Genomic DNA, 15,486 nt, shown 5'->3' on the forward strand with positions numbered 1-15,486 from the left:
ACCTCCACTTTTCATTTGGTCGATCATTTACCTCCATATGATTGTTTACCCATTTTGAGGAACAACTGCGAAGAGTGATTTCACCTAGCCATCCTCGTGACACGGTCGTGATTGGAAAATTCCAACCTGTACCTGGAATCAGCTGCTAACCCTGTTCATCACTCGTTCCTCAGAAGACGAGTCTTCTTTAAGCTCTTTTCAACTCACTCGTAAAATATGAAAAGATTGCCGAGTTTTGGCCTTCCAGCTCGTTAAAGCAACCGGAAGTGCTATCCCTCCTCTAGATTTTAATCTTTTTGGACCTGAGGGATTATTGCACAAAAAGATCGAGCGCTTGTTTTGTTCGGCTCGTTAAAACTATCGAAAACTCATCCCTTCTGTATTGTTTTATACTTTTTCGGACTTAAGGGATTAGATGACGAAAAAGGACTTTTGGAGTTAACTTTATGTACCTTTTCAGACTCTCTAAAAATGAAAAGGACCGAGTTATCCTTGTCGTTAGACTCGTTAAAATTATGAAATAGCGACAAACTTGTCTTTAGATGAGAACGAGTTTCATTATCGCTAAGCTCGTTAAAACATAGCAATGGGCTTGCCCGAAGGGCAGGTTATAGAACAAGCATATGTTATCCTCCTCAAGCTTGACAAAAATAAAGAGGTACTAGTCAGCAATGACTGGGGAAAAATTGGAAAAAAATCAAGAAAACTTTGATGGTAGCAGGTCGCTCTTGAACATGACACTTTTCCTCCGTACCACAATCGGGTTGGGTTGTTTCATTCACCGGTCACATCACCATGGTCTCGCCATACCATCCATATTTGGGGTAATGCTACCGATCCATCGCATCAGTGTCGCCATATGTTCAAGAGAAGTCGTTCAGAAAGAGTCAACCGGGTCCCATCCACTGCCATACATTATCCTTCATCCATTCATGACCGCCACCCTGAATCATATGTCACAAATCGTTTTCACCTCCATTAAAATCATTAGCTCTGTTCCGTGTCACTGATGTGGGACTCATTAATGCCCTCCTGTGACAGATCGCTTCTTGTCGACATCAGCTCATTATCCAAGAAGTTGATCTAGGAACAACCCCTTCAGTACTTTGAAGCTTGCATGCCTCAATGGCAAGTTTCTCACTTCTGGTGACAGGTATACATCAATGAACTTCGACGAGAAGATTTTGCGTGGTGTTCGATGCCAAGTCCTTTATTCACACCACGTGAATTGTATTGCAGTACCTTGAGGGTCATTATCATTATTGGTGATTCCTCTCGCGCTTGTTAACGGTTTACATCATTGACCGGTAATCAAGCGATGTCTTTCCATGTTCGACTTCAGCGCAATTCTCACATGGATCGACTTGTACTTAGCGTGAAGATCGAACGAGCTTGAAGACCCTGGATCTAGTTTCATCCATCCGGGTTGCGATATATATATTCAGGAAAGACAAAGACATTTGACATGTACATCATTGCAGCAGATGATCATCCTACTCAAAGGATGATAATTTCGCCAAAATTATTAGTCTACCATCAGACGATCGTTTGTTCTATGTACAAAAATGAATTTATAAAGCTGAGCATGGGAATGCTCGCCTCAGCTAGATCATGAAAGCAGTATGAATCATAATGTATTGTATTATATTTTATTACAGGTCTCCTCCCAGCAGACGGATGAACTTCGGACCCTCGTGGATAAAGCATTTCACCCGATAAACGGCCTCATACTTTAGGGGGCAACTGTTATAGACATTTTTGTGCCTTACAGCATTGAGCATGAAACATCCATAAACTAAGGGATCCAAAGTCCCTAAACATGTTGTTCCTACCCCTAGAGGAACAAGGCAAACTAACCACAACAATTCACAGAAGTTCTCCACCTGAAAACACTCAAAAACAAGCCAATTCTGGATCATGTCAACTGCTCCACTGAGCATCTGCGTTGAATGTCAACTGCTACACTGGCTACCTGCTTTGAATGTCAACTCCAACACTAGCTACCTGCGCTGAGCGAGTTTGGACATGTGGCAGAGTCATTCCTCAAGGTGTCAATGCCCAGGAAGCTTCCAAAATGACACTTGCATCAAGGAATTCGACTGGTGATGAGTAAGAGGTTCCAAATCTCCAAGTGGAAGCAAGAACCTCCAAGTGGACTCAAGAACTGAGAGAGGGAGAGGACACTAGTCAGATCTCAAGCTGACTCATCCTCTCTCCAAATATCTATATATGGACCTCTCCTCCATGGGATCTAAAGGCTGGAATTTTGTGATTGCAAAGAATTGTTGTTGGTTTGTGGCTGGAAACATTGGGTGCTTAATGCTTTGAAGGGAGCTGAAGAAGGAATTCCATTCTGCTGGGAAGGAGATGCTGGATTGGAGCCCTATGGGTTGTATCTCTTCCTGAACCCTGTTACTTATTAATAAAGCTATCTTGATTCTTTCCTATATGCTGGTGTATTTTGTATGATTGCATTAGTGTATTTGATTTGCTTCTAATCCTGAATCATTTATGAATATGTATATTTGCCTTTGTATTGTGTTCTTCTCTTTGCGCAAGTAGCTGTTCTCTTGAGCAAGCGAGGAGACAAGTAGCTGTGGACACACAAAGAGAAGAGGATCTAGATCGAGGGACAACCGGAAGACAACGGTAAGTCTACCAATCTCCCCTCTTTCACATTTCATAAAGGAAGAAATCATGATAGCTGTATTCGTTTGTTGTTAAGGCACTGTTACACCTTAGGTGGATAGGATCGTCCTGCATAGGCATTTTTCCCCACAACAATGTTGTGAATATTTATCATATATTTTGTTGTAGTTGAGCAATAAGAGTGTCTAAGATTAATATGAGATTGATGTCCAAGCTTGTGCTAATTGCCCATTCATAATCTCACAGATATTGATGTGTAATAAAGATTTAATGTTATTTAAGAATAGCATAGAGAATAAAACTTATTTTTTTTACACATTATCTCTTATTTCATGTGAAAAATTTCATGACAGAATTCTTTAAAAGGTTGTAAATAATTAAATATACTCAAACATTAATCCATGCCTATAAGTGTGGTTGTTCATGTTGTCATCTCTAACCATAGAAGGACTTAATTTTCCTTCAGTATCTTCTCTTTATATCCACACAACTAAGATTAACGAGGATTAGAATAACAGATGACATTGGCTGCAAAACAATTACATTGAAGAGGAATTGGGCATTTATGTTGTGTGAACCAAAGGGTTGAAATAATTTCACTGTTTGTTTTTTGTGACAATCAATGCAATTCAAGGTTGGGCAATTAAATTGGTGTCAACCATCCATCCATATTGTATGGTTCCTAATGTCAGAATAAATATTGTCAAGAATTAACTATTCTATGACTACAATAATTAATCAGCCATAAATTGTGACGGTTGGCCTAAGTATTAACTTAAAAATATATAATAAAATCTATATAATAATTAAATATTATAAAAATTTAATTATAAAAATTGCAATGTTATGCACATATGGATTAAAATGGATGAATAGTGTTCAATTTCATAAGTTTCCTTGAGTTCCAATTTAGATAACTTTGATAATAAAATATATTTTCTGCACTTAGTCAATCTAGATACTTTGAAAACTCAACATTCTACATATTGTAAAGTTCTTTGATGATTATATACTATATGTTTTGACAACATTAATACTTATATTTATAAAATTTAAGAATCCTCCGAATTTGAAGGTATAAAAATGTCTATATTAAGTAGTGAATTTGGTTGAATGTGGCAAATCAAAGTAGAGTAACCCTTTGTTTCAATTGGAGGAGCTAAGTTTGCAACAAAGTACAATCTCTTTATAGAATTAGACATTTAATAAAGATTAATCAATTATACAAGATATAGTGTTATTATTTAAAATTATTATTAATGTTAACATATCAATGTTAATAACATATTAACATAACAATATTAATATAATTATGTTAATACTAGTGTTAATATTAATGTTTCCTTTTTGGTTAATATTAACATTAATGTTAATAATAATATCAATATTAATGTAACATCACTCTTTTCAAACATGCTTCATAATTGTAAAAGGAAAATTATTATTTAATATGAACATTATAATATATGCATAAATTTTTAAATTGATATTGACATTAATTTTGATATGAATGTTAATGTGAATACTACTATTAATATATTAATTTTAATTTTAATATATTATTAAAGTTAATTATTAATACTTTATGAACACTCATATTAATATTAAATAATAGTGATAATATTAATGTTATTATTAACATTAATGTGTCATAAATGATTTATATTATTATTATTGGGTTTTATATTTTCTTTAGGCTTGATAGGGTTTATAGGATCTACCATAGTAAACAATTAATTTTGTATAACATATACTTTATAATATTAGGGTTCAATAGGAATATAAGTATAGTTGCATTATTAATAAAATAATTATTAAATTAATTTCAATAAATTTTCAAAATTCATTAATCTTACAAAAGAAAATTTAATTTATATATAAACTTTTTGAATATATGTTTTAGTTAATTGATATTAGAATTAACATTAACACATCAATGTTAATGTGACAACCCCACTCTATGATCCCATGTGAATGGAATTGTAAATATTGTACGATGAATTGAAATCAAAATGGGGACTTAGTCATGGACGCACATTCCAGAATTGGGAAGGGAGTCACTTGCTTGGGAAGCCTTGTTTTCTTGTGCAAGGGAGAAACTTGCAAACCCACCCCAACCATTAAATAATGGACATGTGTCAAAATTGAAGAAAACAACCCTTGAAAATAAATGAGAAGAACAAAGAGGTATGCACGCACATGCCACTTAGGAAGAAACCACAAGAAATAAGGGACATGAATTAATGGAAAGGGACAAGAGTAGAGAGGAAGAAAACCAAGGTGGAGTACACCAACTCTTTGTAGGTAGTACTGAAGAGAAGTGAAGAGAAGTATGTTGGCTTTTGATCCCTAGAGGTTGTGTGTTGAGCTCCTAATCTCTAGAGCCCTCGAAAAGCTTGGGGGTTTGTCAAGGCTATGGGTTGAGATATAATTCCTTGAGGCATGTAACAACTTAGGTCCATGGAGGCTGTGGGTTGAGACATAGGTCTCTCGAGCCCTATAATAGGGGAGGTTGTGGGTTAGAATAGAATCTCACGAGCATTGTAACAGCTTGGGTCCCCTCAAGGCTATGGGTTGAGATAGCAAAGTCGAGAGCCTTGTAACAACTTCAGTAAAGGCCACCATGAAGAAAAAATTGTGGAAGACAAGAAAGAAGACTAACGGTTACTGTTCTGATAGCACAGTGGATTGTAGATTCCTTGGAAGGTGGTGAATCACTGTGATGGTACCCTCGGGTGAGGTTTGGTTTGGCACCTATAGATTCCCGGTGTTGACCAAGCAAGAAGTTTCCAACTCGTGGGATTGAGAAAGGAGGTCCTTTCGAGCCCGAAAATTTAGTGAAAGATAGGTGTGTTAGTCCCTTGAGGGAGAATACCCCTAGACTCCCAAGTTTGTCTTGGGGATAATGATTTCAAGTAATTGTGGTTGCAGTTGACTACAATTGGGTGGAGAGACCTTGTTCAAGGTTCAATTTCCTTGCGTACTCTAAGATCAGAAAGTGTGTATTATGTTTAAATTATGATGAATGATGCTAATGTGATTATGGATAATGGTTTGAATGTAAGGACAACATTGTGTTGGTGAATAATCGCTTATGCATTATATTACTTTCATGTTATGTGATGTATTAAACGGTTGCATATATGAATGTATCTGTGTGGAATATATGCAAGAATGTGTTACAAAATTGAAGAGTGAAAATATTTGAATAATTGCTAAACTAAAAGCATAAAATTGTTATTAAATAACATGGAGCCATGAAATCTTGGTTTAATAGTGGGCTTTGTGACCCTTTATTAATAGAAGATTATGATGAGAGAGACATTCTGCATAGCAAGGTCTATAGTCATTCGTGGTCACGTTACAAATCATGGTGTTGTTGAGTGAGCACGACTTTAACCCCCAAGGGAGTTTTTCCTTGGTATTATTTTAACCAACAACTTTACCCAAATGTCCTTGAACCTTGTATTTTGAGCAGGTTTTTAACTGATGATTGAGGAACCTAATGGGTTTGTGTATTTGCATGTAGCTGCTTGGACGCCCGTCATAAGTTCTGCGTGTGGCACCCGAGGTTAGATCCTCTCTAAAGTCTATGTCTAATTCCATGGTTGGTAATCCAGACATGAGCACCTACCCCTCCCATTGGAGCATTTCCTCCTCATGGAATGGTGAGACACGTAGACCAACAACTCGCTAGAGAACAAATCACTCAAGCTCGAGACTAATAATGCGATAAACCACCCTTAGAATGATAAGAAGTAAAGGCTTATAAATTATTTAACCCATTCCCCCAATGTGATTGAACGGGTCGGGTTATGTTAGAGAGTGGTAAGCATTTGTGTTCAATACTCAGACTCGATGGGCTTCATCACAAGCAAGTGAGGAATTTTTGTTACATGATTATAGAATGTTGAGCCAATTGGATTGCGCTCACCGATTGATTACTAAAGTTATGTCAAGATTTGTGAGTTGATGGTTAACTGCTCCATGGGAGGAGGAATTGTGATTGTAAATATGTTTTCTCATTAGTTATCTACCAACTACATGATTGAATGACTATTGCATGTAATTAAAAATGGCTTGTATATTAACAACGTTGTTTTATTATCACAGGAACTCATGATACTTCATAAATATAAGCTCATTATCCTCATTATGTTTAAATGGTGTTTTAGAATGTCTAACAACATGTGTGATTAACAAGAAGTCACAAGCAACATAACATACAAAAAATACATTGATGAGAAGTCAAATGGTTGAATATAGTTGTGATGAGTCATAGCATGGAAGTGATGGAGTCATAACTAATGATGAAGATAAATTAGTTAGGGAGGGGGGAGGAAATCAATCCTCAGATTGGATGAACACTTTGAGAAGCCTAGAGATGAGGTGAGAAGTATTAAGGCCGATAATGAGAGGTTGGTAAGAGCCCAATAGAGGCATGCTAAGATTAATTTGGTCATCTTGCAATGTCTTTAGCACTGGTAAGGGAAAAGGTGATTTGAAGTAAGGAAAAGTAGTAGAGACATTATCAACCCTTAGGAGCCAAAAGAGAATACCAATGGAGTAGATGGTAGCAGATCGTGAAAGAAGCCTAGGCAAGGTAGCGATGACACTGTATGAGGGGGGGAATATTTAAGTAGTCCCAACAGAAGGGTTAGAAAATAGGGACGTCATTCAAGCCACCCATCTAGTTCTTCCATCTCAACATGCCATCACTCTCACGACTACCATCACTTAGGGAGCAAGGAGAGGGGGCTTATGCCTAAGGAATTTAAAAAGGGAAAGCCACCCACTTTCGATAGGAATGTGAAGGAGTTTGAGGATGCAGAGGCATGTTTGTTAGAGATGAATAATTTCTTTAAGATACATGACTACTTAAATAATATGAAATCCACAATCCCCTCTTATAATTTAAATGGAAAAGATGATATTTGGTGGGAGGACATGAAGAATACAAGAGCCATTATGGAAGAGGCGTTGACATGGGATGAGCTTCATAAGATTTTTAGGGAGAAATACATATCTGAACACTACTATCACAATAAGGTAGTGGAATTTTATGAACTCATAATGGGACATATGACTAATGAGGAGTATGTCATTATTTTTTTGGGGATATTGAGATATGTTCCATATCTCAAGGAAGAAAAGTTCAAAATGTATAGGATCATGAGTGGGTTGCCTATGGTATAAAGAGATAATATTGAATTATTGGGAGGCTAGACCATGAAGGACACTATCAATAAGCTAAAGCAATGCTATGAGAAATCTAGGCATGGGGCCAAGACTCCGAATGACTCAATAGCTAAGGTCACTCCCAGCCGAAATTTGAGTTAGCCCACGAAGAACTCAAAAGGAAAAGAGAGGAAATTTCCATCTTAGACAAGTGAGTCTCAACAAAAGGACAACATTGTTGTTAAAATGGATGTACACCAACTAACATCGGAAAAACCCATGATTGAAAGCTAGGAAGCACTTAAGTGTTTGACGTGTGGTGGGAACCACAAGAGAAGGGATGTACTTTTCATTAGAAGGTTGGAATGAGAAGCTACATTCCTCAAGACGTGATCATTGTCTGTGAAGTAGTAAGGAGTATGCCTAATATTTAAGTAGCATTGGACAACCACCAAGTAGATTACAAGGCATCCATCATTTAGATGGAACTTAAGCTCCAAGAGAAATTTGTTTCTATTTTGATTGATCTAGGTTATAATTATATCTATGTCAACCCAAATTTTGTATAAAAGTGTAAATTGGACAAGGAACTACACCAAGAGTCGTGACTTCTTTAGCTGGAAACACAAACAAAGAGGAGGATCAACTAATGGGTGAAGACATGCATATTTGAACTCAATGGCATGATCACTATATCTCACATGAATGTTTTACCATTAGATGGGTATAACATGTTACTTGGAATGGAATGGATGTACACACACTATACCAAGGTGGATTACTATGAAAAAGCAATAGAATAGTTGGATGAGCAAGGAAAAGAGAGAATATTCGAAGGAAAGAAAAATCCCATATGAGTGAGGGTCAACACAATCAAACAATCCAAGCACAGTTGTAGGAAGAGATGTACGCTTTTCATGGTACAAGTTTCCAAAGATGAGGGAGATGAAGGAGAAAAAAGGCATGGGCAAGCTGAGATGCTCCAAAGGTATTATGTCTTGGGATAGTAAACAAATGTATTTCTAGTAGAGGTTCCTCGATTACACACTCTTAGAGAGGTATTCTTCTCTATCGAGCTCATATCTAGAGCAACACGAGCATTTAAGACACCATATATAATGAGGACTTCGGAGTTGGTTGAGTTGAAACTACAGTTGAAATAAATGTTGGACAAGGGGTACACATTGCGAAGTGTGTCTTCTTAGGGTGCATGAGTGTGACTTTGATCAAATACATTGTCACTACAATATTTTTAGTTTCTAACATAACTAATGATTGTGCAGAAACAATTTGAATTTTTGGATACATTAGCATCTCTTTTCAATAATCCACTTATATTCATCATATTACGTATAAATAAATCAACACATTTCGAAAAATGCTACTCGATGGAACGAGCACTAATGATACCTCTATGATAGAACCAAATTATGAAATTGACCATAATTCTCACATAATCCACGAAGGGGGTGAATCAACTCGGGGTGAGGTTTGGCACCTAATGCAGAGGCATGTTTGTTAGAGATGAATAAATTCTTCAAGATACATGTCTTCTCAAATAATATGAAATTTAGAGTCGCCTCCTATAATTTAAAGGGAAAAGATGATATTTGGTGGGAGGACCTCAAGAATACAAGAGCCTTTACCGAAGAGGGGCTGGCATGGGATGAGCTTGATAAGATTTTTAGGGAGAAATAAATGTCTCAACACTACTATGACAATAAGGGAATGGAATTTTATGAACTCACAATGGGACAAATGACTAACGAGGAGTATGTCACAAATTTTTTAGGGCTATTGAGATATGTCCATATCTCAAGCATGAAAAGGTCAAAATGTAGAGGCTCATCAGTGGGTTGTGTTTGGTATTCAAAGATAATATTGAATTATTGGAACACTAGAGAGTGAAGGACGCTATTAAGAAGCTAGAGCAATGTTATGAGAAATCTAGGCATGGGGCTTAGACTCCAAATGACTCAATAGCCAAGATCACTCTGAGGAGAAATGTGAGTTGGCCCAAAAAGAACTCAAAAGGAAAAGTGTGTAAATGCCCTTCTTAGCCAAGTGAGCCACAACAGAAGGACAATATCGTTGTTAAAGGGGATGTACAACAATTAGCATCTGCTAAACCCATGATTGAAAGATAGGAACCAATTAAGTGTTGGACCTGTGGTGGGAACCATAAGAGAATGGTTTTTCCTTATCATTAGAAGGTTGGAATGAGAATTTACAATGCTCAAGAGGTGAGCATTGTGTGCGAAGTAGCCCATAGTATGCCCATTATATAAGTAGCATTGGATAACCACTAAGTAGGTTACAAGGAATCAGTCATTTGGATGGAAGGTAAGTTCTAAGAGAAAGTTGTTTCTATTTTGATTGATCTAGGTTCTAATTATATCTACACCAACCCAAAGATTTTAGAAAAGTGTAAATTGGACAAGGAACTACACCAAGAGACATCACTAGTTCAGTTGGAAACACGGACAAGGAGGAGGATCAACTAATGGGTGAAGTCATGCTTATTGGAACTCAATGGCATGATCACTATATCTCACATGATTGGAACTCAATGGCATAATCACTCTATTTCACATAAATGTTTTACCATTGGATGGATATAAAATGTTACTTGGAATGGACTCGATCTACCTGCACTATAGCAAGGTGTATTGCTATGAAAAAGAAATAGAACACTTGGATGGGCAAGGAACAGAGAGAATATTCGAAGGAAAGAAAAATCCCATATTAGTGAGGATAAACACTGTCAAACAATCCAAACATAGTTGTAGGAAGAGATGTACGCTTTTCCTGGTACAAGTTTCCAAAGATGGGGGAGAGGAAGGAGCAAAAAGGATAGGGAACCTGAGATGCTCTGAGGGTATCTAGTCTTGGGATAATAAAAAAATGTATTTGTAGTAGAGGTTCCTCAATTACCCCCTCTCAAAGAGATATACTTCTCTATGGAGCTGACATCTAGAGCAACACCAACATTTAAGATCCCATATATAATGAGGACTCCTCAGTTGGTTGAGCGTATACTACAGTTGAAATAAATGTTGGACAAGGGGTACACATGGCCAAGTGTGTCTTTTCGGGGTGCACCAATGTGACTTTGATCTAATAAGGTGTCACTACAATATTTTTAGTTTCTATCATAACTAATGATTGTGGAGCAATAATTTGAATTTTTTGGACACATTAGCATCTCTTTTCAATGATCCTCTCATCTTCATCATATTAAGGATAAAGAAATCAATGCATTCCAAAAATTCTACTAGAGGGAAAGAGCATTAATGATACCTCTGTGACATAACCAAATTACCAAATTCACTGTAATTCACTTTTGTTTCATATAAATTCATGAACAATGTCAAGGTATTATTCTTGAAGCACCTATCATATTCACATTTAATCAATAGTTATCAAAGTTATGTCTCATACTAAGTAGATATAAATCTAATCAAAATATAGTGATGATGAAGAAATAAATAATAATAGTTGTTAAATAAATTATTATATATGTTGTATTATACTATTCATATTATATTTAATATATTGTATTTCATATTAAACTAATTAATATAATATTAAGTTATAAATTGATTTACAATTTCTATATAATAGTATTTACTATTTTTATTTTTAATTTGATATTTGTAATGTTGTGTAAGACATGTAGATATTTTCTCACATTTTCAGTTTACAAATGATAATAAATCTAAAGTTCAAATCTATATAAACCGATAGGTTTCTTACAATTTAAATGCATAGTAAGAACTATCTTAAAGAGTGAGAAATTCTTCAATCCCTCTAAACAATATGTTTCTTGTAATTTGAATGCAAAGTAAGGAATGGTCCTCTTAGCTACAATTCCATTATAACAAGAGATAGATAGAAATATGCACCCTCAATGCACCGAATATTTATACAACCCACAATGTTTACAAGAAACAGCTGAATTATATTAACTAATAGTTTAGAGTCATTGTCAACTTGTGAAGTATCTATGCAATTTCTTAAGGGAAGGGACTAAACATTTATTACTTTATGCTGCTTTGCAAAGAGAAATGGAAGTCTAAGCATATCATCCACAAAACAAGTTCAAAAGCTCCATAATGTAAATAAAACTGAGATTAAAAGCATTATGGTACCATTTTCTAAGTGTTTGAATTTTGAGTAAAGTGAAATGGATAAACTCTTAACAAGAAAACTCTAGTTATATAAATACCTTAATGAATATTTATCATTATTATGTCCCCCTATATTATTTCTCATTCATAGATTATAGGGATATTGAAATTCAAAATCATCAATCAAACAGTACTACAAAAACCAAGAAATAACCTTGTGGTAAACAGAAACCATACATTGAACCCAAATTACTCAATGATGAAAAACTTTTGTACAAGAAACTGAAAAGATACAAACATTAAATTCTCATAGTGAAGTTGTTGATGGTGTGTGAATTATCAATTTTATTATTATTATTATATTTCCACTCTTATTTCAACACTTACATTAAATTAAAATTAAATTATTATAACAATTTTATTATAACATTAGCATTACATATCCAAATTAATTTCCCCACTTACCTTAAGAATTAGATTTTAATTAACATGTTCAATTTTTAATAGTTGAACTATAGCATAATAGTTTAATTATAACAGTGGCATTAGCTATTCAAATTAATTTCCACACTTACATTGGGAATTAGATTTTTATTTTTTTTGGTAGGTAAGCACCCATGGGGGATTTGAACCAGTTTTCGGTGCCTTAACAATGCACCCATTCACGGTCAATCCAAAGCCCCATGGGCCCAGTAATTAGATTTTCATTAACATGTTGACTTGGTAATAATTGAACTATAGTATAATCACACAATAGAGTAGTATATTAAATTATAATGTTTACAATGGAGTAGTCTCTTAAACTAGAATGTTTAAATATATTTCAGCTCATATAGTAACATTTAATATTTAAAAATGTAAAAGTCTTTTAAATATAACATTTAATTATGTTGAATATTGATCTAGTAATAAATTCCATGAAATTCCACTATGGCCTAACCTTGGTACTATAATTACGAAATTGATAAATTGGTAGAGTGGTTAATAATTCATAACCCAAATGATTGTATTTATTACACCAACACAATCATAAAGAATAGTTTTGAATGACACTCATTCATGTCATCAACTCAAGCGTATGGTTGAGTGTACACAGTTGAGTCAACCAACAAAATAACATAAAATATATCTAATGAGCATGTGAATCGATTTCTATATCTTTTAGAACTTGAGTTGTAGTCGAGAAAAAAGATCAAATCAAAGGCAACCTGGATACACACAAGAACTAGTGCTACAATTCCCAAAAAGTAGTGTCTCATTGCAAAAAATGATTTTATGAATGTGGACAATTTCACATTCCAATATGTTGTCACCATCTCAATTTCTAGATCACCCAAATGTGAAGCAATCAAACCATAGAGTGTCTAACAAATAGGGGTTCCTAGTAGTACCATCTAGAACATATAGCCATTTTTTGTGTTCAATAGACAACCTATTAGGAGCCCTCAATCCAAGGGGATTGACAACTGCAGTCAACATTGCAATTCAAATAAATGCTACATGGAAAAATTGATGAAGAGAATAATAATTGAGAAAATGCCTTACAGGTCGAGGAATAATGAAACCACATAAGAGATTCCATAAAGAATAAAAAGTGAAATGATTGCACCAATATGGTAATTTGGAGTCACAACTACTGTTAGCATTCCAAAATAGGTAAAGTATAGAAAAGTGAAAAATACGATGAAGGAGAACTAAAGGAAATTGGAAGCTATCCACGAAATCATAGAATAGACTAAGATGGCATAGATTACACACTACATAAGAACATAAGGCACCTCAATTTCCACCTACATTGATTACAAGGATGGTCATTCGATAAATTTGATCTGCATAACAAATTTATAATCTGACTAGTAGTTGTTGACATTTAGCTTACCTGTCCAAGGGCATAAGGCAGTGTTGAATACATTCCAACAACTTTTTCTCTGTAAAAGATAGTTCTTTCAACCTCCATAATTGACTTGAAACTTCATGAATTAATAACACCAAGGAAAAAGTAGACAAAAATACATTGATCCCATATTTAGTACATCTTGTTGTTTACCTCTCTGAAAGAACTTCAAAAAGTATTATGACAGCATTGAGTAGTTGAGGCAAAAGAAAGTTTTGGAGAACATGGAATTTTGTAGGCTTACCAAGAACAACAGATAAAGTTTTCATGAGAACAACTATTAATTTAACTTGGAAGAACACCCTAAATTATCAATATGCTCTATGGACTTCAAACTTGTAATAGACAATAAACTGATCAATAATAAAGAAAACAAAAGGTCAAATAGACAATAAACTTATCTATAATAAAGAAAACAATATGTCAAATTGAGGTGGCTTCTAGTTTGACAGAACAAAGTCCAACCTCTTTGATCCAAGGTCCCAAAAGATGGTCCCAAAGAGTAAGGCAACCAGTGTAGTGAAGAAATATCGCCCAACATTATTGTGTGGATTCCTCCAATATGACCAATGTTGCTTCTAAAGATAGTCCATGCACATAATGTTGATGGACAATGCATATTGAATTGGAAAATCTAGATGTTGCTATAGGGGTGATTAGCTCTTTAATAAGAGCATGATTCCATATTAAAAACAACAATAGTCAAATAAGGTTTAAACAACTGTGCAATACATTTATTTTGAGGAATTATATTATCCAAAATAGGCAACAAAATTAGGGATGCAGAATGAAAAACTCTTTCTCAAACAAGTTCCTACAATTATCTCACATAGTCATAGAGTGCCAATATTCTGTATAGTTTAGCAAAATCTACATGAGGTCTTTCCTCAGTAGCCATGGAACTCACTTCCACTACCCATGTTGCTAGATTGTATCCTTCTATAATCTATGGAATTCGTGGAACAACCTAATCAAACAAACAAGAATTGGACAAGATCATTATTCTCGTCATCCGTTGATAATGGAAAGAACAATCTATTACGAATATATTCTAAGACATAGAACAACAAATAAACAATACCTCAAAATACTAAATGAGTTTATGAGAAGGACAACCCATAGGACTTGCATAAATGATTTGGCCACCCCTTTTGAGGAGTAACCCTGCCTTATTTTATCTCTTTACACCCTTTCCTTTCTTAAGCAAAGAAACATAAAAAAAGGCCTTTTGTTTGCCTCCCATAGATTGACAATGAAATTATTTGAATTCACCTCATCAAAATCTTCAAATATATAAATGATGTGTCAGTGGATGGTACAATCAACAATTCGACCTATATTGACTGTGTTGCTAACAATACGCATAACTATCATTGCGACATGGGAATCTAGTCCTGAAGTTCGCTCATCCATTGCTATGGTACATCTCTTCACTTGCTCTGTAGAAAGACCTTTCACTCGAGGAAGCCCTACAATAATAGAGGAGTGAGCTCTACAAGCTCCAAGACTCTTGCCACAAACATCTGCATTTATTGTAACAACAAAAATCTGTGAGATAAGTTTAAGAAAGATTGTCACTCTGAAGAACTGCATGCATGCGAATGGGAGAAATTTAGACCAACCATTCTAATTTTC

At 35.0% G+C, this 15,486-nt stretch overlaps 1 protein-coding gene across 1 annotated transcript in view; it reads right to left on the minus strand.

Annotated features, from left to right (window-relative positions):
- LOC149178969 (UHRF1-like protein) overlaps window positions 1-13,914 on the minus strand; it is a 32,021-nt gene extending 18,107 nt beyond the window's left edge. Inside the window, exon 1 of the mRNA XM_089422305.1 lies at window positions 13,837-13,914. Within this exon, the coding sequence (XP_089278431.1) occupies window positions 13,837-13,914 (78 nt within the window). The remainder of the gene's footprint in view (window positions 1-13,836) is intronic.
- Window positions 13,915-15,486: the final 1,572 nt, after the last annotated feature.

Source organism: Pinus tabuliformis, chromosome 4_1 (genome assembly GCF_031772625.1).
Source record: "Pinus tabuliformis cultivar Carrire ecotype Pingquan chromosome 4_1, CPIR1, whole genome shotgun sequence".
NCBI lineage: Eukaryota > Viridiplantae > Streptophyta > Pinopsida > Pinales > Pinaceae > Pinus > Pinus tabuliformis.